This window comes from Mobula hypostoma, chromosome 3 (genome assembly GCF_963921235.1).
Source record: "Mobula hypostoma chromosome 3, sMobHyp1.1, whole genome shotgun sequence".
Taxonomy (NCBI): Eukaryota; Metazoa; Chordata; class Chondrichthyes; order Myliobatiformes; family Myliobatidae; genus Mobula; species Mobula hypostoma.
In genome coordinates, this window is record NC_086099.1 from 62,396,587 (window position 1) to 62,423,086 (window position 26,500).

The following is a 26,500-nucleotide window of genomic DNA, read 5'->3' on the forward strand; positions in this document are numbered from 1 at the left end:
TCCTCAGATAAGGGGCTCAAAAATGCTGATAATACTCCGTATGTGATCTGCCCAAAGCCTTATAAAGCCTCTCAGCATTATATCCTTGTTTTTATATTCTGTCCTCTTGAAATAAATGCTAACATTGCATTTGTCTTCCTTGCTACCAACTCAGCCTACGTTAATCTTTAGGGAATCATACATTAGGAATCCATAGTCCCATTTTACATCCAATTTCTGAATTTACTTCCATTTAGAAATTAATTTATGCCTGTATTACTTCTGCTAGTTCAAATTCCAGTTTGTCATTCAACCATACACATGTATACAGGCAAACAAAACAGCATTCATCTGTGGCCAAGGTGCAAAACACAATAGTAACAGTCGCACACAACACTTGCCTCTACCTTGGTGAGGCCTGGTGGTAACTCTCAGACACCTCTTACCTAACCCTTGCAGAGGACCCCATTCTGGACCATCAGGCCATCGTCTCTGACACCAACAGTAACCTCAGCAACTCCGGAGAACTCCCATCCACTGCCACCAAACTCATAGCTCTCTTGCCCCGCACTGCTTGCTCCTATACACTTCTATCCTATTCAAGTTTGCCTTACCGCTCTCCACTACTTTCTCAACTAAAGAACCAACTAGTTCCACTCCATCGCCACCCTCCTCTGTCTCACAGGACTGGTCCTCACCCACAACAATTTTTCCATTGACTCCTCCCACTTTCGCAGACTCGAGGGGTAGCCATGAGCCCTAGCTATGCCTGCCTTTACATTGGCTACATAGAACAATCCATGTTCCAAGATGTCCTCCTTCACAGAACAGGATTTGTTTTCCTCCTCCATCACCTGCATCTTCTCCATTTTCCAGATATCTGTGCTCATACCATCTTCCCGCCACCTTGACAGCGATTCTCTCATTGTTTTATCACCCCCATGAGCCTCGGCATCTAACATGTAATTCTCTGCAAAGTATGGCATCTCCAAAGGGATCCTACTACCAAACACGTCTTTACCTCTCGCCCACTCTCCGCTTTCAGCAGGAATCGCTCCCTCCATGATACACTTGTCCAGTCATCCCTCCCAGCTTACCCCTGCAAGATGCCCAATCTGTTCATTTATCCGCTCACTTCCCTCCACTCAGGGCCCCAAACAATCCTTTCAGGTGAGGCAACACTTCATCTGCAAATCTTCTCTCGTTGTCAATTGTATCCATTGCTCCCAATGTGGCCTCCTCTCCATTGGAGAGATTCACCGTAACTTGGGGGACTGCCTCATCGATCACCTCTGCTCCATTCACCTAAAGTGGAACTTCCCAGTGGCCAAATATTTTAATTCCGATTCCTGTTCCAATTCTGACATATCGTCCATGCCTTCCTTTTGTGCCATGATGAAGCCACCATCAGGTTGGAGGAGGAATACCTTGTGTTCCATCTGGATAGCCTCCATCCTGATGGCATGAATATTGACTTCTCCTTCCAGTAAAAAAAATTCCCTTGCCCCTCTCCTCTTCTATTCCCTGCTCTGGCCTCTTGCCTCTTCTCACCTAGCACCTCCCCTGGTGCCCCTCCTCCTTCCCTTTCTCCTATGGTTCACTCTCCTTTCTTATCAGATTCCTTCCTCTCCAGCTCTTTACCTTTCCCACCTGCTTGACTTTGTCTGTTACCTTCTAGCTATCTTCCCCTTTCCTTTCCAGTCCTGAAAAAGGATCTCAGCCCAAACCATTGACTATTTGTTCATTTCCATTGATGCTACCTGACCTGCTGAGTTCCTGCAGCATTTTATGTGTGTTGCGTAGAACATACAGCACAAATACATAATGTTAGCATTCATTTTGAGAGGACTGGAAGAAGAAAGATTGTCAGAGGTTACAGCAGGACATTGATAGGATACAAAACTGAGCTGAGAAGTGGCAGATGGAGTTCAACCCAGATAAGTGTGAGGTGATTCATTTTGGTAGGTCAAATATGATGACAGAGTCTAGTATTAATGGTAAGACTCTTGGCAGCGTGGAGGATCAGAGGGATCTTGGGGTCCGAATCCATAGGTCACTCAAAGCTGCTGTGCAGGTTGACTGTGTGGTGCAGAAGGCATTCGGTGTATTGGCCCTCATCAACCTTGAGATTAAGTTCAAGAGCCGAGAGGTAATGTTACAGCTATGTAGGACCCTTGTCAGGCCCCACTTGGAGTACTGTGCTCAGTTCTGGTCACCTCACTATAGGAAGGATGTGGATACTATAGAGAGAGAGTGCAGAGGAGATTTACAAGGATGTTGCCTGGATTGGAGGACGTACCTTGTGAGAATAGGTTGAGTGAACTTGGCCTTTTCTCCTTAGAGCGACAGAGGTTGAGAGGTGACCTGATAGAGGTGTATAAGATGATGAGAGGCATTGATCATGTGGATAGCCAGAGGCTTTTTTCCAGGGCTGAAATGGCTAACGCAAGGGGGCATAGTTTTAAGGTGCTTGGAAATAGGTACCGAGGGGATGTCAGGGGTAAGATTTTCACACAGAGTGGTGGGTGTGTGGAATGCACTGGCGGTGGTGGAAGTAGATACAGTAGGGTCTTTTCAGAACCTCTTAGATAGGTAGACGGAGCTTAGAAAAATAGGCGGCCATGCGGTAGGGAAATTCTAGTCAGTTTCTAGAGTAGGTTATATGGTTGGCACAACATTGTAGGCCAAAGGCCCTGTAATGTGCTGTAGATTTCTATGTTCTATGACTAGAATATAAGGACAAGGATGTGATGCTGGGGCTTTATAATGCATTGGTCAGACCACACTTGGAGTATTATGATCAGCTTTGGTCCCCTTTTTTAAAAAAAATGGGCTGACAGTGGAGAGGATCCATAGAAGGTTCACAAAAATGATGCCAGAAATGAAAAGGATTAATGTATGAGGAGCATTTGAAGGCTCTGTTCCTGGACTTTTCGTCCCTCTTCCCTCTGGGAGAAGGCTCAGGAGCTTGAAGACTCATACGGCCAGATTTAGGAACAGCTTCTTTCCAACTGTGATAAGACTGCTGAACGGATCCTGACCCGGATCTGGGCCATACCCTCCAAATATCCAGACCTGCCTCTCGGTTTTTTTGCACTACCTTACTTCCCATTTTTTAAATTTTCTAATTATAATTTATCATTTAATTTTTTAATATTTACTAATTTTTACTATTTTTAATGTTTAATATTTGTAATCCACGGAGCAGGAAGCGCAGAATCAAATATCGCTGTGATGATTGTATGTTCTAGTATCAATTGTTTGGCGACAATGAAGTATAAAGTACTCACTGGAGTTTAGAAGAAGGAGGGAGGATCTCATTGAAACATATTGAAAGGTGTGGATAGAGTGGATGTTGGGAGGATGTTTACTACAGTGAGTGAGTTTAGGACCAAAGGGCACAGTATCAGACTAGAAGGGCATCCATTTAGAATGGAGTTGAGGAATTTCTTTAGCCAGAGGGTAGTGAATATCTGGATTTCATTGTCACATGTTTCTGTGAAGGCCAAGTCATTGAGTATATTTAAAGTGAAGATTGATATGTTCTAGTCAAGGCATCAAAGATCATGGGTAGAAAGCAGGAGAAGTAGTTGAGGGATAATAAATCAGCCATGGCAGATTCAATGGGGTGAGTGTCCTGACTCTGCTCTTATGGTCTTATATTGTTATGATAGCAGAAAAACATATAGCCACAAAGTATAATGTAGCCCAAGTCCCTGAGTGCCATGGCCTGGAGATTGATAGGGCATGGGATGTTATCCTGGTGCCATGTTGCAAGAAGAAGCACGCACCAATTCCTCATTACGCATTGGATCAGCCATAGCTGAACGCAATCCAGCTTGTCCTCCACTGATCAAACACTGGAGAGCAGCTCCCCAACGCAGCACAGACTCCAGCATGCCTGCTGAGCTTCTGCTCTCTCCCACACTACTTCCAGTGTCTCCTCTCCTGGGCGGCTTCAATAGGCAATGCCACAGCATGAGGGCTTTGTCCACGCAACAACCCAGGCCACACAATTCCCCCGGCATCCGGTCTCATCAAGGAACCAATGAACTGGACTTGCAGCACCCTACATTTCAATGTCCAACAGGGTCTTGTGATCAAAAGAAAAACATCGACATGGCAATCATTTATGCCATTTGTTGGATCCTGCATCGCCTCTGACTCTGCCTTCTCTGGGTGTCTGCAGCAGATGGCAATACAGTATGCAACAAGTCCATGCTGAGTTCCACTGCTATCCAGCAACCTGCTAGTGGAGCAGATCTGCAGTATTTGGTTCTCTTAATAGCCAGCAGCATCTTGCGATCATAAGATATAAAAGGCAAACAATTACACCATTGGTTGGACCTGGAGAGGCAACTGCGACCAAGCATGCCACCATCTTAACGGAATGCTAACGTGCATGACCATACACTTCCCTATGCTATACTCCATCTACTAATACTTCTAATCTGTCCAAGTCATTCTGCTGACTGCCTGCTTCCTCAACACTTCCCACCTCTCCACCTATCTTTGTATCGTACACAAAATTGGCCACAAGACCATTAATTCTTTCATCAAAATTGTTAGCATAGTAACACTGACCCCTGAAGAGCACCACTATTCTCCAGAACTATTTTCTCACTGTTTGTCTTCTGCCTGTCAGCCAATCTTGGATTCATGCTATTTTTTCCCATAATACCATAGGCTTTTTATCTTGTTCAAACATTCTCATGTGCAGCACCTTGTCAAAGGCCTGAAAATCCAAGTAAACAACTTCCACTGACTCTCCTTTGTCTATCTTGCCTGTTGTTTCCTCAAAGAATTCCAACAGACTAAATTTCCCCTTAAGGAAACCATGCTAACTTTGGTCATGCACCTCTAAGTATCCTGAAACCTCATCCTTAATAATAGACTCCAATATCTTCCGAACCACTGAAGTCAGTCAAACTGGCCTATAATTTCCTGATTTTTGCTTCCCTCCCTTCTTAAAGAGTGGAGTGACTTTTACAATTCTCCAGTCCTCCAGAACCATTCTAGTGATTCTTGAAAGTTCTCTACTAATGTTTCCACAATCTCTTCTGCTATTTCTTTCAGAACTCTGTGGTGTAATCCATTTGGTCCAAGTGACTTATCTACCTATCAGCTTCCCAGATATTAAGATTCTTACCAGATTTTAAATATTTCACATTATTTGAGTGCATTGCAATTAGATAGATCATTTGTTACTATGACTTTGCTTAGTTATGCCAATGTTTTGTTTTTTCGAGTCTTCAATGCCACATAGTAGAAGTTATTTTCAAATTAGATGCTTTCTTTCTGTATAGATCAATTGAGGATTTTCACCTTTATCACATTATCTTCCATGTCAGTAATGCATCTGACTTATGCAGAAATGCATCCTTCATCCCATTTGCTATGTTCTTAAATCCTTCAGGTTGTTTTCATGCATCTTTCTTCTTGTGGAGTAAACAATTCAACTTAAAATTCCATCTTAATTTATTTTCCAGATTCCTAAGTAGTGTGTCCTGATATTTATGAAAGAAATTGCTAAGATGAATTTTGCGAGTTTTTTTTACAGTCATGAAAACAATTATCTGACATCAATGTGAAATGAAATCAAGTCAAATTTCGTTGATACTTCCTGACATTGGAAATTACTGATGCTTGGAAACCTCTGTAACACAGCAGTTTAGTCTATTAATAATTCTTTTAGGATAAGCTAACTAGAAAATGACTGACTGAAATAATTAAATATAATTTTTTTCTTCTTTCCTGATCTAATTCATTATATTTATGTATGACTCTTGGAAGTTACAGTGATTAACCATTTCAATGATTTTTGTTTTAACAGGGGAGAAAGAAAGCCGAAGATTGACCTTTTCCGTACTTGTGTGGCTGCTATTCCTAGGCTCATTCCAGATGGCATGAGCAGGGCAGAACTTGTTGAACTTCTGGCAAGGTGACAAATTTATACTAATATAAAAATAAAATGTTATGAAGTTGGTTTAACAAATTTCACGTCACATGCTGGTGATAAATCTGATTCTGAGATCTTTGACAACATAAACATGTTCTAATATGTGAAACATTGCTGTTCTCTTTTCTAGGTTTTTCAGTACATATAAAGCTTAAGTTGTATACTGTGCATGAGAATGTATTTTGGCTGTATGGGGGGAAGAAAAAATCTTGCATTTGCCAGGACTTTGATAATTTGATCATTTTTATCAGTCAGTTATCTTACATTGAGAGGATCTGGTTGACTTACAAGATTATAAAACCGTCCCTTTTAAAATTAAAAACTGAAAATACCAATTTAGATTTTATAATGAAGTTCTTTGTACTGTATCAATTACACTTTCCTACTATCTACAAGTGCTATTGGGCCGGTACGACAGCAACACGGTTAGCGCAGTGCTTTACAGTACACAGTAGGCACAATGCTTTACGATACTGGGTTCAACTCCCACTGCTGTCTATAGGAGTTTGTGTGTTAACCCATGACTGCATGGGTTTCCTCCAGGTGTTGCAGTTTCCATGCACATTCCAAAGGTGTACCAGTTAGTAGGTTAGTTGGTCACGTGGGTGTAATTGTAAGGTATGGACTTGTTGGACTGGAAGGGCTGTTTCTTTTTAAAAATAGAAATGCAAAGTATTACTGAGTTCCTATTTTCATTTACTTAACCCTTTTCAACTTGTGCATTTTTAAGTTATGGAGGGGAATAGACAGTGCACTAGAAATGTATTACTGGTAATTAGGCATCTTTTTCTTTAAATAAATAGACTCACCATACACATGGATGAAGAACTTCGTGGTCTGGCATTTACTACCCTACAGGCTTTAATGGTTGACTTTTCTGACTGGAGGGAGGATGTTCTCTCGGGGTTTGTGTCATTCATTGTCCGAGAAGTAAATGATGTCCATCCAACGCTCCTTGATAACTCTGTCAAGATGCTAGTACAGTTAATAAATCATTGGAAACAAGCAGTTCAATCTCACGTGAAAGGTCATGATCTGCAGGTAATGACTAAAAAGTGATTTTGAATAAACAACCTATAACTCTGCTTTGCTGTTCAGTTGCCAAACTCATTTTGTAATTTCATGCTTCTGCCTTACATTTATTATGTTATCCACAGCGTGCTGTTCCCAATGGAGCTGCCCACACACTTCCACTGGAACGGAGCCCTTATTCCTCTGTCTTCCATGCAGTGGAGGGTTTTGCTTTAGTGGTTCTCTGCAGCTGTCGGCCAGCCACTAGGAGACTAGCTGTCAACATTCTCAGAGAAATTAGAAGTTTGTTCACAGCTTTAGGCCTTTCAAAGGTCAGTGCCAATTTGTTGAATTTTATTATTAGTTGTATTGATGTTCACATGACCTCGTCCTGTATTACCCTATCAAGCTATTCTACAATTCTGTGCTGTTCACTTGTCAACTGATTCAGAAATGTTGATGGTCATCTTAATATAAAAATCTATGCATGTTGCCATGTAGATCAAGCACAATGTTGAATCTAAAGATATTCTTCCAGAAACTGCACTGAAACAATTCAATCTGTTGTTGTTCTTTGGTCCTGTAATTGTCTTAGAATTATGTGACATGGAACTGAACAACCTAAGATGTCACAGCTAGACAAATCTTGGACCAAACCTGCTATCGTGCATAATACAGTATATCTGCATTAAATCCTTTTTCAGCTTTTCTTTGCAAAGTATAATTCCCTTGCCCTACATTGTAACGGATCTATGACCTTGCTTCTCTAAGTATTCAGTGCCTTAACAATCTCATCTCTTAAGAAATATTTTAGAGTCTTCCACTTGCATAATTGTCATTTTACATTGAACATTCATATCAACTTTTCCCTATTAACCCTTGTTTTAGGAAAAGGGTTTCTTCACTTTCAACAGTTCAGTTAATATACATTTGAAGGATATCAGATTAATTACGAGTGATAAGTTTTAGTCAAAGTAATGCAATAGCATGTATGATAACAGGTGAAAAAGGTTGAATTTTCGAAATTCAAATATAATAAGTTTGTTGCAGAAATACCATGTGCCTGCTTTAAGAATGATGCAACTGTCTGGGATTCGGTTAAGTTGCCTTATTAGTTAATTGCATGGTAGTGCTGCAATTAGCATAACGCTTTAGAGCACCAGCTACCAGATTGTGGTTCAATTCTCACCGCTGTCTGTAAGGAGTTTTTATATTTTACCTATGATCACATGGGTTTCCTCCCACATTCTAAAGGTGTACATGTGGGCATGCTATGTTGCCACTGGAAGCATGGCAACACGTGGGCTGCCTAGAGCACATACTCAACGCAAATGACACATTTCACTGTGTGGTTCAACGTACATGTGCAGATAAACATAGAACATAGAATAGTACAGCACAGTACAGGCCCTTCGGCCCACAATGTTGTACCGACCCTCAAACCCTGCCTCCCATATAAGCCCCCACCTTAAATTCCTCCGTATACCTGTCTAGTAGTCTCTTAAACTTCACTAGTGTATCTACCTCCACCACTGACTCAGGCAGTGCATTCCACGCACCAACCACTCTCTGAGTAAAAAACCTTCCTCTAATATCCCCCTTGAACTTTCCACCCCTTACCTTAAAGCCATGTCCTCTTGTATTGAGCAGTGGTGCCCTGGGGAAGAGGCGCTGGCTATCCACTCTATCTATTCCTCTTATTATCTTGTACACCTCTATCACGTCTCCCCTCATCCTCCTTCTCTCCAAAGAGTTCAGCCCTTGCTCCCTTAATCTCTGATCATAATGCATACTCTCTAAATCAGGCAGCATCCTGGTAAATCTCCTGTGTACCCTTTCCAATGCTTCCACATCCTTCCTATACTGAGGTGACCAGAACTGGACACAGTACTCCAAGTGTGGCCTAACCAGAGTTTTATAGAGCTGCATCATTACATCGCGACTCTTAAACTCTATCCCTCGACTTATGAAAGCTAACACCCCATAAGCTTTCTTAACTACCCTATCCACCTGTGAGCTAAACTTTTTTTTAGTTCCACTTACTTCTGATCCAAAATGCACGTTGAATTACATATATGCGTTGGGAGGACAATGGAACTGACACAATGCCTCTGAATGTTCAGGCACTTTCACTGGGACAAAGTAATTAATTTGGATGGTTGAAAGCTTCTGAGGCTGGAAAATCCAGGCACCCTAGATTAGTGTTGTGCGGGCTGACTCTCTGGGTACATGAATACCCTAATTATTCAGAGAGAAGAAGTATGGATATGACCATGTTTAATTTTCTGGTCAGGAAGCTAAATGGATCTCTTTATCATAAAAAGGAAAATAACTTAGCTGAAAGTATCTGATGCCAATTAACATACCCATTTCCTTTGTCTGACGCATAGAGAACGTCTTGTCAGTTTACAAATGATCTCTCCAGCAGCCAGCTTCTGGCTGTAGGTCAGTACTCTGTCAGCAATACTCCTTTCGGGTGAGGAAATACTTCACCTGCAAATCTGTTGGGGTCGTCTATTGTGTCCAGTGCTCAACAATTCAGCCTCCCAATTGGTGAGACCTGTCATAAATTGGGTGACTGCTTTTCCGAGCACCTCCGCTCCATCTGCTGGAAGCAGAACTTCCTAGTAGCCCATTATTTTAATTCCCATTCATATTCCCATTCTGCTATGTCAGCCCATAGCCTTATCTTGTGCCATGATAAGGCCACCCTCAGTGTGGAGGAGCAACACCCTTATATTTCGTCTGGGTAATCTCCAACCTGACGGTATGAATATAAATTCCCCCCCTCCTCCTCTCTTCCTCTGTTTGCCACTCTGGCCTCTTAACTCATCTCACCTGCCTATCACCTCCCCCGGGTCCCATCACCTTCCCTTTGTCCTATGGTCTACTCTCCTCTCCTATCAGATTCTTTCTCTCCAGCCCATACCCTTTCCTATCCACCTGGCTTTACCTATCACCTTCTAGCTAACCTCCTCCTCCTCCCCCCACCTTTTTATCCTGGTGTCTTTCCCCTTCCTGAAGAAGGGTCTGGGTTTGAAACGTCAACTGTTAGTCATTTTCATAGATGCTGCCAGACCTGCTGCATTCCTCCAGCAATTTGCGTGCATTGCTTTGGATTTCCAGCTCCTGTAGAATTTCTCGTGTATATGGATTTAGTCCTGTTAATAGGAGACCAAATGATCTGGTACCTCAGCTTTATGGCAGTTGTGGGTGAGTGTAGCTCTCAGGCAGGTGAATGGGGCTGTTGATTTTCATTGAAAAGTTAAATATAACTAAGTTTTAATTTTTCTCATTTGGCTTTATATGGTTTTACTAACATAAGGTTATTTATAAGGTTATTTATTTATTTAGAAGTATAGCGTGAACGGGCCCTTCTGGTCCAACAAGCCACTTACTGAACCCTAGCCTAATCACAGGACAACCTACAATGATCAGTAGTATGTCTTTGTAATGAGTGAGGAAACCAGAGCACCTGGAGGAAACCCCAGCACCTGGAGGAAACTCCCTTGTTCACGGGGAGGAACGAACAAGCTCCTTTCAGGGCAATGTCAGAATTGAACTCCCTACACCCAAGCTGTAATAGTGTCATGCTAACCGCTATGCTACTTTTAAATTTTCTTTTCATTTCCTAATTTTTTCAGTCTATTTCAATTGTTCTGAATGTTTCTGATAATCAGGGGAATTTAGAAAATGTTGAAAAGGTCAGCAACACAAGTAAACTGTCAAATGGCCATCAGGCCAGCCCAGACTCAAGATCTTGGATTCAACCAGTTGAGGCCTAGTCACAACTCACTAACTGTTCTGTTTTGTGTCACTGAGCTCTTTGGGAGCTGTTGGGATAGAAATGTTTAGTATATCTGTGGACAAAGCCGGCCATTAGACTCTGGATAAAAACATCATTTATGGCTCTATATTTATTTGACCTTTTTGAACTTTGTCAGCTGAACTTTTCAAAGGTTTTTAACATTGTTGTCCCATTGATCAATAAATTCTCAGGACGCTGGATTTAATTTTTTTACACTGACTCCCAAGACTCCATTGTAGCAATTTGGAGGTTCTAAAAATATAGCTACCCCTATACACAGGAGATCTACAGGTGCTGGAAATCTTGAGCAGCACACACAGAAGGCTAGAGGAACTCAGCAAGTCAGGCAACATCTTTGGAGGGGAATAAACAATCATTGTTTCAGGCTGAGATCCCCTTTCAGGATTGGAAAAGGAAAGGGCAGAAACCAGATTAAGAAGGTTGGGGGAGGGTAAGGAGTTCAAGCTTGCAGGTAACAGCTGAAATCAGGTGAGGGAGAAGGTGAGTGGGGTAGGAGGGATGAAGTAAGAAGCTGGGAGGTGATAGGTGCTGGTAAAGAGCTGAAGAAGGAACACACACAAAATGATGGAGAAATTCAGCAGGTCGGGCAGCATCCATGGAAACATGGAAATTAATAGATTGTCGATGTTTTGTACCTGGACCCTCCTTCTCCCCCCCCCCCACCCCCAGGACAAAGAAGGAAGGGGGAAGATGCCAGAATAGAAAGGTTGCGGGGGGGGCGGGGGAAAGGAGACTAGCTGAAAGGTGATAGGTGAAGCCAGGTGGGTGGGAAAAGTCAAGAAAAAGGAATCTGATAGGAGAGGAGAATGAACCATAGGAGAAAGGGAAGGAGGAGAGGATGTAGGGGGAAGTAATGGGCAAGTGAGAAAAGGTAAAAGGTCTGAGTGGGAATAGAGGAAGGGGGGACGGGAAATTTGTTTACTGGAAGGAGAAATTGATATTCATGCCATCAGATTGGAGACTACCCAAATGGAATATAAGATGTTGCTCCTCCACCCTGAGGGTGGCCTCATCGTGGCCCAGGGGGAGGCCATGGGCCAGTATGTTGAAATGGGAATCAGAATTAAAGTGCCACTGAGAGGTCCCGCTTGTGAAAGATGGAGTGGAGAATCTAATAGTGGACAGTGGACCATGGAGAAAAGCAAAGTTGGAGGGGCACCATGGAGAGGTGATGGGCAAGTGAGAAGAGGAGAAGGAGTGAAAGGGGTGCTAGAATGGACAGTAGAAAAAGAGAGAAGGAGGGAGAGGTAGAAATTACCGGAAGTTAGAGAAATCAGTGTTCATGTGATGAGATTAGAGGCTACGCAGAGGGAATATGAGGTGTTGCTCCTCCAACCTATTTTTGGCCACTGTTTGGTAGTGGAGGAGGCCATGGACCGACAAATCAATTGATAATGGGGAAGGTGAAATGGGTGGTCACTGGAAAATCCTGCTCTTTGTGGTGGGTGGTGCTCGACAAATTATTCTTATAGGCAACATGGAAATTGATGATAGTAGTTGTATTTATTGTAATATAATGTATCAAGAATGCATACTTGTATACCTTTTTATCATTAGTTGTCCAGTTGAACATAATCTCTAAATCAAGTTTATCATGACTGGCATATGTCGGTAAATCTTTTGTTTTGTGGTAGCAATATAGTGTGAGACATAAAATTACATTAAATTTTTTAAAAAAATAGATAAATAGTGCAAAGGAGGAATAACGAGATAATGTTGATGAGTGAATGGACCTAATGTCGGAGAGGAAGAAGCTGCTACCAAAATGTTGAGTGTATTTCTTCAAGCTTCTGTACTGCCTCCCCGATGGTGGGAACACAAAGGGGACACATCCCTGATGGTGAGGGTCATATTGATGGCTGTTCCCTTCCTAGGGCACCACTTCTTGAATATGACCTCACATGTTGGGGTTGTGTCTGTGATAGATCTCGCTGATCCTATAACCCTCTACATCCACTTTTGATCCTGTATATTGGAGCTTCCATGCCAGGTGGTAATGCAACCAGTCAGAATGCTGTCCACCATACATCTGTAAAAATCCTTAGTGACATACTAAATCTCTTCAAATTCCTAATGGCGTAGACCCACTGGTGTGCTTTTTTTGTGATTGCATCCATTTGTTGGGCTAAAGAGATTCTCTTGAGATTCTGATGCCCAGAATTATGAAGTGGCTCATCCTTTCGACTGCTGACCCCTCAATGAAACTGATGCGTGTCCTCTCAACTTCCCCTTCCTGAAGTCCACAATCAGTTCCTTGGTCTTACTGCCAGTGAGTGCAACACCATGCAAATAGCTGATCTATCTCACTCTTGTACGCCCCCTCATCACCATCTGCGATTCTGCCGACAGCAGTGGTGTTATCAGCAAATTTACAGATGCTGTTTGAGCTGTGCCAAGCCATATGGATGGTAGAGAGAATAAAGGAGTGAACTAAGCACACATCCTTGAGGTGTGCCTGTGTTGATTGTCAGCAAGGGGAAAATGTTATTACCAATCTATTATTAGCACTTCTAAATACATTTATTAAATGCTTTGTGTATTTTATTCAGGTGGCAACACAATTTTTTTGTTGCATTCTTGCCAATTGTCAGAAGGCAACGCTGCATGTTCCTCGACTGAATTCATAATCTGTTTGGCACATTGTGCAGCAACAAATGTGATTTTTTTTCACACTTTCTCTTTCTCAGGGTGATGAAGAGCTGGCAATTGATGTTATGGATCGATTAAGCCCTTCCATCTTGGAAAGCTTTATACACCTCACTGGAGCAGACCAGGTAGAGTAGTGAGATGGAACTGATTGATACTTTTTGGCCTGAAATCTGTTGTTTGTTGACAATTTTGAGCACATTATAAATATGTTTTATGAACTTAGTTTGTTATCCAGAGATTTTTTGTTTTAGTGTTCACTTTCGTCCTTTTCTGAGGTACTGGATGCCAGACATCTATGAAGATAAGCAAGCAATCACCCGCCCGCTCCCCCCCCCCCCACTGCACCACTAAAGTTAGAATAAAAATTAAATAATATGTTCCTTAAGTGATAGTCCTATATTTTAGCTGCAGAGTTCTTAATGAAGGCCACGTTAATAATACAATGGTTTTACAGTGTCTAATGGGACCAGTACACAAATTCGGTGTTTATTGCCAGGGCATTAAGAGACATTATTCTGTATCTCCTGCCCCTTTTCTTGTCAGATGGATTCACATTAATGATTCACTACACTGCATCTGTATTCCTGATATTACTGATTTTCTGTGTATTTGAGTCACTGGGTGATTCAAAGTGATTGTTCTTCAGTGACACTCCCTTCCAAAAGTGCAGGTAGACACCATTTAAACAAAGTATCACGCTCGTAAATGATGTCTGTCCCAATTAAGTCATTGATGATGAGGAGAATTTTGTGCAAGGTACTTAAAAACAGCTGTTCTTGATGTAATTGTATCCCAGCGAAGGATATGATGATGTGCATGTTGAAAGAAAATTCTCAATCTTTTTAATAGTTGTTTTTTATCTTGAGCTGTTATATACAACTTTGCATTAATATAATTTCCTTTGGTGTTGTATATCCAAAGCAATTCTAATTTTAAAATACTTTTTCTCAAATCAGACAAACCTGCTGTTTTGCCCCAGTGGGATAGACCTCCAGACTCTGGCAGAATGGAGTTCCTCTCCCATCAGTCATCAGTTTGATGTGGTCAGTCCTTCACACATTTGGATATTTGCACACGTGACACAGGGTCTGGACCCTTGGGTTATCAGCTTATCAAGCTTCCTCAAGCAAGAAAATTTGCCCAAACATTGTCCCTCAGCACTGAGTTTTGCATGGATGTATTCATATACTCGTCTACAGATGCTTTCTCCACAAGTAGATATAAAGTGAGTCCTTCTTCTCTAATTGTAAGAACTTAATGGTGACCACTGCCTTGGTCTCTTCTCAGTTAGTTAAACACAATTTATCCTTTTCCTTCATCATTAGCATTTTAAACTAACTAAAGAATGTGAGTAGTATTTGTATATTTCAGAGTCTTCATTTATTTCTACGTCAGTTACATGAAAATAATGTCATCAAAACTTAGATTTGTTAACCTACTTGTAAAATTTTAAGTGATTGAAATATTCAAGTACTGTATTTGTTTTTTTTTCATTTTATCAAAGCGACTTTAATTTAGAAAGCTGGTTAGTTTGAAAGGGGAGTTACCAAAGTCTGAACATATTTAACCATTAAACTATTCTTTTTTTCTTTCATACAGCAGTCCTATAAATGCCAAGAAGGTGAGCACCACAATTGGCAATGATTCCTACATTGGGCTTTGGAGAAACTACCTTATTCTTTGCTGCAGTGCAGCAACATGTAACATGACTCCTTCTGGGTCAGTGCGCTGCTCCCCTCCAGAGACGCTGGCGTCTACACCAGATAGTGGATATAGTTTGGATTCTAAAGTAAGTACAACTTCATTGTTTCAAGAAAACTAAAATAACAAATAGAGCAGGATAGCAGTACAAAAATAGTTTTAGGTCTCTTTAAGTTATTTAGACATTAAATGACTTAGTTGTTTAATATTTCAAAGGAATACATCTGTAGGTTTATTTCTATTTGAGATGGTTTCTAGATTAGCAGGCACCTGTAATGAGATGCCAGGGGTAGTGATGGAAGCTGAATTATTGGTGGTATTGTAGAGATTTTCAGATAGGCACATGAATGTGCAGGGAATGGAGGGATGTGGGTCATGTGTAAGCAGAAGGAATTTAATTTAAATTGGCATCATATTTGGCACAGACCAAAGTGCCCGTTTTTGTGCTGTACTGTTCTGTGTTTGCAGGTGAGACTTACTTGAAGAGAGTCACCTAAGCCCACACTCCAATCAAATTGAGCCTTGGCTGTCAGTTGGCATAACCTATGTATGCTTCTGGCACTTTTCTACTTCAACAAGGATTTGTCCTATTTGATGAGGTTGGCTTTAACATTAGTAGGAAATGGGAGTGGTTGGAATAAACTTAACTCTGGTTTGGATTCTTTCTAATGCCAATTTGGGGGGAAAAAAGCACCTCCACTCCATCCACCAAATGTGGAACTGTCCGATGGCCAAACATTTCAATTTCAATTCCAATTCCAAATCCTGGTCCCATTCCGACGTCGGCCTATGGCCTCATTTTGTGCCAAGATGAGGCCACTCTCAGGGTGGAGGAGCAACACTTTGTATTCCATCTCTGTAGCCTCCAACCTGATGGCATGAATATCATTTTCTCCTTCCGGTAAAAAAAAATTCCTTCCCCCTCCCTCTTCTGATATTCTCCACTCTGGCCTTTTACTTCTTCTCACCTGCCTATCACATTCCCCTGGGTCCTGTCCTCCTTCCCTTTCTCCTATGGTCCACTCTTCTCTTCTGTCAGATTTTTTCTTCTCCAGCACTTGACTTTTCCCACCCACGTGGCTTCCCCTATGATCTTCCAGTTAGCCTCCTTCCCTTCTTTCACCTTTTTATTCTGGGCATCTTCACACGTCCTTCTCAGTCCTGAAAAAGGATCTTGGCCTGAAATGTCAACTGTTTATTCATTTCCATAGATGCTACATGACCTGCTGAGTTCCTCCAGCATTTTGTGTGTATTGTTTTGGAAAATATTAGATTTTTTTCCCCTTTTAGGCATACATTGCTTCTCAAAGGCTGTAGATTGGACATTTTTACTAAATTGCACACTTTGGCATTTGTGGTTGCTGTTGCAGGGAGGTCAGCTGTCCTTTGGGATTGTCCCTGATGTTGTATTCTTGAAGAAGGTGATGGCTGGCAAATGGAAAGCTGGTGGAGACTGTGTTGGGGGGGAGAGATTTGAGGGAAGTGAAAAGTGAGGGAAAGGGACAGTGAAGGAGGACAGGAATTGGCTGTGAAAGCTGAGGAAATGTACACATTCCAAGTAGTGTTTGCATATGTTCTGTGTGTGTGTGTACATACGCTCATGTGGCATGATTTAGTTTACATGGGTGTGTGTGTGCGATTGATGGGTGTGCAGGTCACTGCATGTGTGTACAAATATATGTCTGCTGTCTCAAGCAGTCCCATTGCCCCTCTTATTTCCCAGTGTCCCTGGAAATTATTCTTCCTCGTATAACTGCCTTTGATTATTTTGGCCATTACCCTACACCAAAGGGTAGTTTACAGTGGCCAATTGCCATGCCAGCACTGAAGAAAAGAACATGAAAGCTCTAATTCTGGTATGGCTTTTTAAAAAAAAGCAAATGCTTACAGTTCACCCAAGCTTCGGTTAAATGCACTTAATCAAGTCCAAAGTTTACTCACTTTATTTTTGCCCTTGACAGCTCAGCAGCTTCAATCTATTGGGGTCCATAATTCCAAAACTAAAATCTAGAAATTTAAAAAAATGCAATGAAGGATGAGAAATGATTTGACTGATGTAGATTGATACATTTGATTAAAATGCAGTCTATAAGCAATGGCAAGCACAGAAAGAATATTTTCAAATTGTGAATTGGAAGTAAGTAGAAAGTTAGGGATAGTATTATTTGAAAAGAAGTTAATTTTATTGTAATGAAATATTGGGAAATTTATGAAGTACTCACACAAGATCAAAAAATAAATCAAGAGAGAAAAAATAAAAGTTTGAAGTAAGAAGAAATAATTTTTGAAAAGAATAGTGTAGCAAAATGAATATAGGATTCAATGAGGGAGTGAAAAATGGGGGGTCGTGGGTAAAGGAATGGCAAAGGCACAAATAAGTATTTTTTGCTTATTGTCATTTAAACGATAACTGTAAAAGAAGTGGAGTGTAACCATTATTCTAATGACTGCAAGGAATTTCAAGTAATTAATATCATTAAAAAAGGGAGTGCTGGAGAAATAAAGATAATTAAAACTAGATAAATCCCATCAGTTCAATAGTTTTATCACATGGCGCTACATGAAGTGCTGCCGTGATACCAGATGCCTTGGTAATGATCTTTTAATGCTGCTTAGATTCTGGAAAATCTAACAGTCATTAATTACACACAAAATGCTGGAGGAATTTAGCAGGTCAGGAAAAATCTGTGGAAGAAAATGGAAAGTTGATAATTTGCATCAAAGTCCAGTTGTGGAATAGATAATGAGTATGCTTGTGATCTTGCTGGGTTAATGTCATCAGTAGGATAGAGACTAGCAAGTTTGGAAGGCATTTATATTTGTCATTACTAACTTGGTTGATATATGCCACTACTCCATATTTGGCTTTCTATAAACAACCACTCATTATTCTTGAGAAGAGCGGAAGCACAGCTGGCAAATAATATCTTCATGTTGTGTATGGCTTTTGAATACCAAAATGAAGACGGCGTTAATTGCTATATGAATCACACCCTGTACCTATATTATTTTATTTTACCAAGCTAATTTATCTGAACTAACTAATCCTCAAATTGCACTTAGCTGGAAAAAATCAAGTAAAGTATAAACATAAATTCTGCACAATTTTTACAAGATCACAGTTAGAAAAAAAACGAAGTCCATTGGATTTCCAAGTGGTCAGAGTGTGCTGAACTCTAGTGATTAGGATTGTGCCAGTCAATAGTTGAAAGAATGTAGCTGATTTTGATCTGGGTGGTGTGAGATTTCAGTCTTCTGTACCCCCTTCCTGATGGTAGCCGTGTGAAGGTAGCATGGTATGGATGTTGATGATACCTCATCCCTTATCTATACTTAGAAACAAAGCATCCAAATTTACTAATAGCAAAATCCCACAAATTGCAGTTCTTTTTGCTAGAAGAGTTGTTAACCAACTGAGGAGGACAATTCCCAACTTTCAATTGACAGCGTATTTTCAAACCACATTCGGCTTCTTGGTTTGGAATCTCATCCAGAATAAAGGCTTCTTTCTGTGCTGTATGACTGATGTCATTAAAGACCTCCTTAATGGTCATGATTGTATCATGGACTGAAACCATAGCTTGCTCTCAAACAAGTATGTTATTAACCAAGCCTATTTGGTACTTCCAGTAGTGACCTGGGGTTGAAATAGTATGAAGTTCTGAAAATATAAATCTTGTATTGATTTGAATCATCGTGTAATTTCAGGTAATTGGCATTCCGTCCCCATCCTCATTGTTCAAGTTTATAGTACCAATGATGCGCTCTGAGAGCATGGAAATTACAGAATCTCTGGTGCTGGGGCTTGGCAGGACCAACCCTGTAGCATTTAGGTAAGAGCATTTCATTGCAGAATTTTCACACATCCTCAGCACAGACAAAACTTGAGATATGTTTGATTTGATTTCTCTTTCAAACTATTATGAGAGCAGTACACTTGATGCTAATTTTGAAAAATAGCAGAATATTGGTAACTCGAGTTGACTATTTGGAAGTTTGGTTTAACTGTTGAGTTTGGTAAAATGTTTGCAGATGTTTCGGCTCCAATCTGCATGGAGCCAAAACGTCTGCAAACATTTTGCCAAGCTCTGTGATCAACCAAACTTCCATGATACACTTACCCAACCCTTCAACTTTTTTTTGAAATTGCTTCTAAACCTGCTCAGTTATGCTTAATCAAACTTAAGTGTTACGCTCAAAGAAGCAATTCTCTTATGATCCTTATTTGCTTGAGGTTTCTGTGGCCCTACATTTAGAGACAGAGTATAGTTTTCTTGAATTCCCACTTTACAGTCAAGTGCAAAAACTCATCCAATATGCAGTGTCCTTCATGTAGAACAAAAATTAACATTAATTTGCAAACAATGTTGAATATAGTTTCTATTTTGTGACTTTTTAGCCCAACAGAAGAGAATTCTGAATAGGTTATTTTTTGTTTTCTTGTTTGTTGCAGGGATTTGATAGAAGAACTTCATCCCATTATTAAAGAAGCACTTGAAAGAAGACCAGAGGTGAATAAAAATGGTCTATTTCTTCATTAACATTTCAAATCATCTGACAAATTTTGATTTTGTTGTGAATAAATAAACTCACAGGTTTGGTTTATAGATTTTCCAAAAATGGTTTCGCATTGGGAAGCAGTTCCAAAATGTCTAATTGATAAGAACATTGTGCTGTTTAAGCCTTATTTACAGGAATTTTGATATTTTAAGCCTTTGGGAATTCATGTAAACAGATTGATGCATTTTCTTTCCTTATTGACACATAATTGACAACAATAACAAATAATTCCTGAGTCCAGGTTGACAATATGTAAACTTGACATACTGATACAGCCAATCCGTAAAATTGCTACGTTACTGTGCAAAAGTCTTAGGCACTGTAGCTATATGTATGTGCCTAAGACTTTTGCACCGTACTGTATATTAAATGTTAATCGTGTTTTTGAGTTGTTATAAGACTATACAACCATAAGACATTGAGTCTGCTCTGCCATTTCATCATGGTTGATCCATTTCCTTCTCAACCCCATTATCCTTCCTTTTCCCCGTAACCTTTCACGCCCGACTAATCAGAAACCTGTCACCTCCGCCATAAATACACACAATGACCTGTCCTCCACAGCCAAATGTGGCAATGAATTCCACAGATTTACCATCCTCTGGCTAAAGAAATTCCTCCTCATCTCCATTCTGAATGGAGGTTCCTCTATTTTGAGGCTGTGCCCTCCGGTTCTGGACTCCCCCACCATAGGAAACATCCTCTCCATATCCACTGTCTAGGCCTTTGAACATTCAATAGGTTTTAATGAGATTCCCCCCTCGTTCTTCTAAATTCCAGTGAGTAAACCCCCAGAGCCATCAATCGCTTCTTATACAATGAGCCTTTCCTTCCCAGAATCATTCTTGTGAACATCCTCCAAACCCTCTCCTGTGTCAGCACATTATTTCTAAGGTAAGGGGCCTAAAACTGCACAGAATACTTCAAGTGAGGCCTCACCAGTGCCTTATAAAGCCTTAGCATTACATCCTTGTTTTTTGTATTCCTAGCCCTGTCAGACTGAACGCTACCTCACTACTTTGCCTTCCTCAGTACTGACTCAACCTGCAAATTAACCTCTTGGGAATTCTGCACAAGGACTCCCAAGTTCCTTTGCACCTCAGATTTTTGAATTTTTCTCCCTGTTTAGAAAATAGTCCATGCTTGTATTTCATTTACCAATGTGAATGACCATACACTGTATTCCATCTGCCATTTCCTTGCCCATTCTCCTAATCTGTCTAAGTCCATCTGCAGCCTCCCTGCTTCCTCAACACTACCTGCCCCTCCACCTGTCTTCGTATTGTCTAAAAACCTAGCCACAATGCCATGAATTCTGTCATCTAAATCGTTGATAGACAGCGTTAAAAAGAAGCAGTCCCAACCCCGGAACATCACGAGACACCTGAGGCCAATCAGATTATTCCCACTCTTTGCCTCCTGCCAATCAGCCAATGCTCTACACATGCCAATATCTTTGCTATAATACCATGAGCACTTATCTTGTAAAGCAGCCTCATGTGCAGCACCTTGTCAAAGGCCTACTGAAAATTTAAGTATACAACATTCATCGATTGTCCTTTGTCTATAACAGTTATCTACAGGACCATTTGCACTTGTAGATGAAGTTTTGTCATTTATAATTGTAAAACCAAGCACAATGATTCTTACTTCAAAATGTACTTCTGCATTTTTACATTTCTACATATTGTTCAGGCAGATATAAATCTGGAAAAATACTACAATTCTTCAGCATCTTTTATGAACTTTTGTCATCGCAAAGCACTAGATAATCCATTTTGTAGTGTGAACAAAGATTTTGCTGTTTTTTTGGCAACAATTCTGCGGTCTGCCTATATTTGCCCCATATATGTGAACAGGTTTGGTACCTTGGTGAATGCATATCTGAATACAAAAGTTGTTTTTTTTTTAAGTATTTTCCATCAGTTCTCACTGTGGAAGACACTGGCAGTACAGTGTAAGTTCCAGGTGTGAAGTTACTGTAATTAGTGAGGAAGTTCTTGGGAAACTGAAAGGTCTGAAGGTAGATAAGTTACCTGGACCAGATGGTGTACACCCCAGAGTTCTGAAAGAGGTGGCTGGAGAGATCGTGGAGGCATTAGTAATGATCTTTCAGGAATCACCAGATTCTGGAATGGTTCTGGAAGACTGGAAAATTGTAAATGTCACTCCACTCTTCGAGAATGGAGAGAGGCAGAAAAAAGGAAACTATAGGCCAGTTAGTCAGACCTCAGTGGTTGAGAAGATATTGGAATCGATTATTAAGGGTGAAGTCTCAGCGTACTTGGAGGCATGTGATAAAATAGGCCGTAGTTGGCATGGTTTCCTCAAAGGAAAATCTTGCCTGACAAATCTGTTGGAATTATTTGAAGAAGTAACAAGCAGGATAGACAAAGGAGAATCAGTTGATGTTGTGTACTTGGATTTTCAGAAGGCCTTTGACAAGGTGCCAAACATGAGGGAGCTTAATAAACTACATGCCCAGAGTATTGCAGGAAAGACTCCAGCATGGATAAAGCAGTGGCTGATTGGCAGCTGGCAAAGAGTGGGAATAAAGGGAGCCTTTTCTGACCAGCTGCTGGTGACTAGTAGTGTTCCATGGCGGGTGGGGGGGGGGTGTTGGGACCGATTCTTTTTATGTTATATGTCAATGATTTGGATGATGGAATTACTGGCTTTGTTGCAAAATTTGTAAATGATATGAAGGTGGGTAGAGGGGCAGGTAGTTTTGAGGAAGTAGAGGGGCTACAGCGGATTTAGACAGATTAGGAGAATGGGAAAAGCAGTGGCAGATGGAATACAGTGACGGGAATTATTTGGTCATGCACTTTGGTAAAAGAAATGAATGACTATTTTCTAAATGGAGAGAAAATACAAAAAACAAATGGACTTGGGAGTCCTTGTACGGGATTCCCTAAAGGTTAATTTGCAGGTTGAGTCTGTGGTGAGGAAGGCAAATGCAACGTTAGCATTCATTTCAAGAGGACTAGAATATACTAGAATATAAAAGCAAGGATGTAACATTGAAACTTTATAAAGCACTGGTGAGGCCTCACTTGGAATATTGTGAGCAGGTTTGGCCCCCTTATCTTAGAAAGGTCGTGCTGAAACTGGAGAGGGTTCAAAGAAGGTTCACAAAAATGATTCCAGGATTGAATGGCTTGTCATATGAAGAGTGTTTGATTGCTCTGGGCCTGTTTTCACTGGAATTCAGAAGAATGAAGGATGACCTCATTGAAACCTATCAAATGGTGAAAGGCCTTAATAGATTGGATGTAGAGAGGATGTTTCCTATGGAGGGAGATTGTAGGACCAGAGGACACAACCTCAGAATAGAGCAGCATCGGTTTTGAACAGAGATGAGGAGGAAATGCTTTAGACAGTGAGTGATGAATCTGTGGAATTCTTTGCTATGGACAGCTGTGGAGGCCAAGTATTTATGTATATTTTAGGCAGAGGATGATAGATTCTTGTTTGGTCAGGGCATGAAGGGATATGGGGGAAAAGGCGGGAGATTGGATCAGCCATGATGCAATGGCGGAGCAGATTTAATGTGCCAGATGCCCTGATTCTGCTGCTATACCTTATGGTCTTATGGTGTTATATGCATTCACCAAAATCCCAAACGTGCTCCAGCAACTAAACGTGGAATTCCACATCTTTTAAAGTGGGCAGTCTGCTGGTGTTTCTAAGCATTTCTAGGTGACTTTATTTATTTTGAGGATTAAAGCTTTCTTTTTAATGATTAAAAATTTGCAGCACTGAAAGACAAAACTAGAAACCTGGCTTTTCTGTCTGGCATGTGCCATCTTAGTAGTTTGTGGATAGTGCTCATTCTTGACTACTTCTGTCCAGATTGCATTGTGCCGGACCCTGATACCATGCAGGGCCTCGGTGCTGGGACTCAGGGGTTGGAGGGAGACATTTCCAGCAAGTTCTGGCTTTCCTTCTATAAGGTGTGCTGACTGTCCATTATGCGCAGGCATTGAGGGCAGTAATAAAGGTCCCCCATCTCTGGTGCTGTTTTGTGTTTCTTTCCTTCACCGTGTCAGTAGCTTCCTCTTGGTTTTCACTACGGTCAGTCACACAAGTCCCGAGTGGAGACTCGGGAATACTGTTGCACTCAGAAGTAGAAGAATTCTTCATTGCTCTTTCCATAACAATTTTGTTTTACTAGTCAGGGCTGTTAGCTGTGAACAGAGCTCCAGAACCTGAAGGAACGGTGACGCACTCTCAGTCTGTCCTCTACCCTTTGACCTGTTTGACAAGGGTGATCCTACCAAGACCCTGACTCCAGCCAACATGGCTCTCTGGATTATTGAGGCATGCAAGCCTCCAAACCACAAGTTTGCGGTCCTGTTGGAAGTTTTATAAGGTATTCAAATGGTGAATCCTTACAGCGTTCCCCCGTCTCTACTGAGCAAATTCCAATCTACAGGACACATGACTACCAACTTCCATACACTTGATTCCACAAACAGTAATGGAATAAATATGAGAGTCATCTAATGATATTAGGTGTGATTATGATTGGCAAAGTGAATGTAGAGAAATCCTGCTCTTTGATAGCCATTTAACAGGATAGGCTTGTTCTGTAGGCTCTCGCAAGAATTGATACTTCTGTCTGTGCAGCAGTGTCTCCATACTGCACCGATGTGCTAGCTTGGTTCTTGTGTACTAATCCAAAAGTATATCTTCTACCTCAGGTATAGTTTCAGAAGATGGCAATAAGAAATCATAGAATGTTTAAACACTCATCTAAAATTGCCTTTGCTGATGGCACATATATCAAGTTTTCAGGGCCCAGAGATCATTATTTCTTCCTGCTGTCTCATCCTGCGTCAGCCCCTCCCTCACCTCACAACCTTGATAAAACAGCGTACTCCTCAGCTTTAAGATTGAGTACTCAAGCATATCTATTCTGAAAGTTCAGTTCTGCACAAATTTCTCTCACGCTGGCCTGGCTTGATGAATCTTATGGGTACTGTCTGTATGCAGATACTATTATGACACTTCATTTAAATCAATCGAAGTAACCTTCAAATACCCAAACTGTAACCCCACCTGAATATTTGCATCGTATCTGTCATTCAGTTTATATAATTGATAGTTGTAATTTCTGATATAAAATAGCAATCTTAAGAGAAAGTGCTGCTGTAATTAGTGATGGCGTCATTGAAGAAGTGTCTGATAGGCCTATGAATTGCTTGGGCATCAAGGGCTACGGGCCGGTTGTTGGAAGATGGGATTAAATGGAAGGGTGTCCACTGGCCAGTGTGAATGCAGTGGACAAAAATGGTATTTCCATGCTGTATGACTACGAGTAATGTCTTTAGTAATCTTACATCGTCTGTTACAACATCGACTTGTTTGGAAATTAATTGACTATATTCAGATATTCAGTGATAATATCTTTTTATGGTTGATAAATTTTGTTGAATTCTTGAACAGTTTTATTTTGAATTATTTTAACTACTATTGGATAGGTTTTCAAAGCATGAGAATTAAGTAACATTTTATGTGTGTTGTGCAGAATATGAAACGACGCAGGCGTCGAGACATTTTGCGAGTGCAACTCGTAAGGATCTTTGAACTACTGGCAGATGCTGGTGTAATTAGTCACAGGTAAAGAATTAACATACAATTCAAGTTTTCTTCAAAAAAAATGCAACACAAGTGTTATGCTGTCAAAGAAAGATCAGATAAGCTTGGGTTTATTTTCTTTGAAATAAAGGAGATGAGAAGGTGATTGATAGAAGGGGAGGGGAGAGTTCTTTTTACAAAGTGGTTGATGTCTAGATCTCACTGTCAGAGGAAGGAGTGGAATCAGATAGAACCACTGTGTTTATGAAACATAAATGGCATGAAAGGGCAAGAAATAAGAAAGACACAGACCTAGTGTGAGCAAATGTTGGCTTGGAATTGGTGAGCCAAAGAGCCCATTTTTGTGCTGTACAAGTCTATGACTGTAGAGAAGCAATGTAGTTATTAATTACAGGATAGTGTTAAAAGTTAAGTCAGCGTTAATCTTCACTAAATTAAAGTAGCTGCACTCAACTAAGCTAGCAATGATCCCAGTGCTCATAGTGGGAAAGCACAGTGCCATGGTGGGGTTCAGTAGCTGTGTTCTGCATGGCTGAATGATTTAACAAAATTTACAATCAAAGCATTGTCTTTTGTTCTGGCTATAATTTTGCAGCTTATTCCATGCCCCTCCACCTCTCCCATTTCTAGCTAAACCACACACATCATAAAGCTAGTGCTTTTAACTATGGGCTAAACTTTGGGCTGCTTCCTTCTCTATCATTAAGATTGAGTGCTCTCATTTTGATAAAACCCATTCCTCCCTGTACCACAGATGAGGCAAAAATAAGCATGTGTAAATTTGGAAAAGCAAATTTGAGTAAACGAGCAACATAAATACTTTCTAAAGGGGAGTCAAAAATCAGGCATTATCAGCCAATTACCTCAGCTTCTAACCCTGAAAAAGCTTATGCTACAGGTCAAGGCTGAATAATTTTAGTGCCAACAACAGTGAAGGAGCTTGATAACATCCAGTGTAAATTGGCAATGGGATTTCCAGTTTTGGCATTCACTCCTTCCATTGCCAAACTACTCCATGCACTCACTGTGGCTGTCCACACTCCCATTTTGAATGTGGCTGGGGGACACCAAAGAAAATGCTGCAAGCCAAATTCATGGCATCATCGGTTTCAATAGGTGCATTTAATGTCAGAGAAATGTATACAATATATATCCTGATATTATTTTCTTTGCAATCATCCACAAAAACAGAGGTACGCCCCAAAGAA

At 40.7% G+C, this 26,500-nt stretch overlaps 1 protein-coding gene across 17 annotated transcripts in view; it reads left to right on the plus strand.

Annotated features, from left to right (window-relative positions):
* Positions 1 to 26,500, plus strand: part of fryl (furry homolog, like) — a 376,544-nt gene that overhangs the window by 217,710 nt on the left and 132,334 nt on the right. For all 17 annotated transcript variants that reach the window (XM_063043177.1, XM_063043178.1, XM_063043163.1 and 14 more), the window contains 9 exons: positions 5,813 to 5,920; positions 6,742 to 6,979; positions 7,096 to 7,281; positions 13,466 to 13,552; positions 14,384 to 14,652; positions 15,027 to 15,216; positions 18,837 to 18,961; positions 19,582 to 19,639; positions 25,222 to 25,313. In XM_063043177.1, the coding sequence (XP_062899247.1) occupies positions 5,813 to 5,920; positions 6,742 to 6,979; positions 7,096 to 7,281; positions 13,466 to 13,552; positions 14,384 to 14,652; positions 15,027 to 15,216; positions 18,837 to 18,961; positions 19,582 to 19,639; positions 25,222 to 25,313 (1,353 nt within the window). The remainder of the gene's footprint in view (positions 1 to 5,812; positions 5,921 to 6,741; positions 6,980 to 7,095; positions 7,282 to 13,465; positions 13,553 to 14,383; positions 14,653 to 15,026; positions 15,217 to 18,836; positions 18,962 to 19,581; positions 19,640 to 25,221; positions 25,314 to 26,500) is intronic.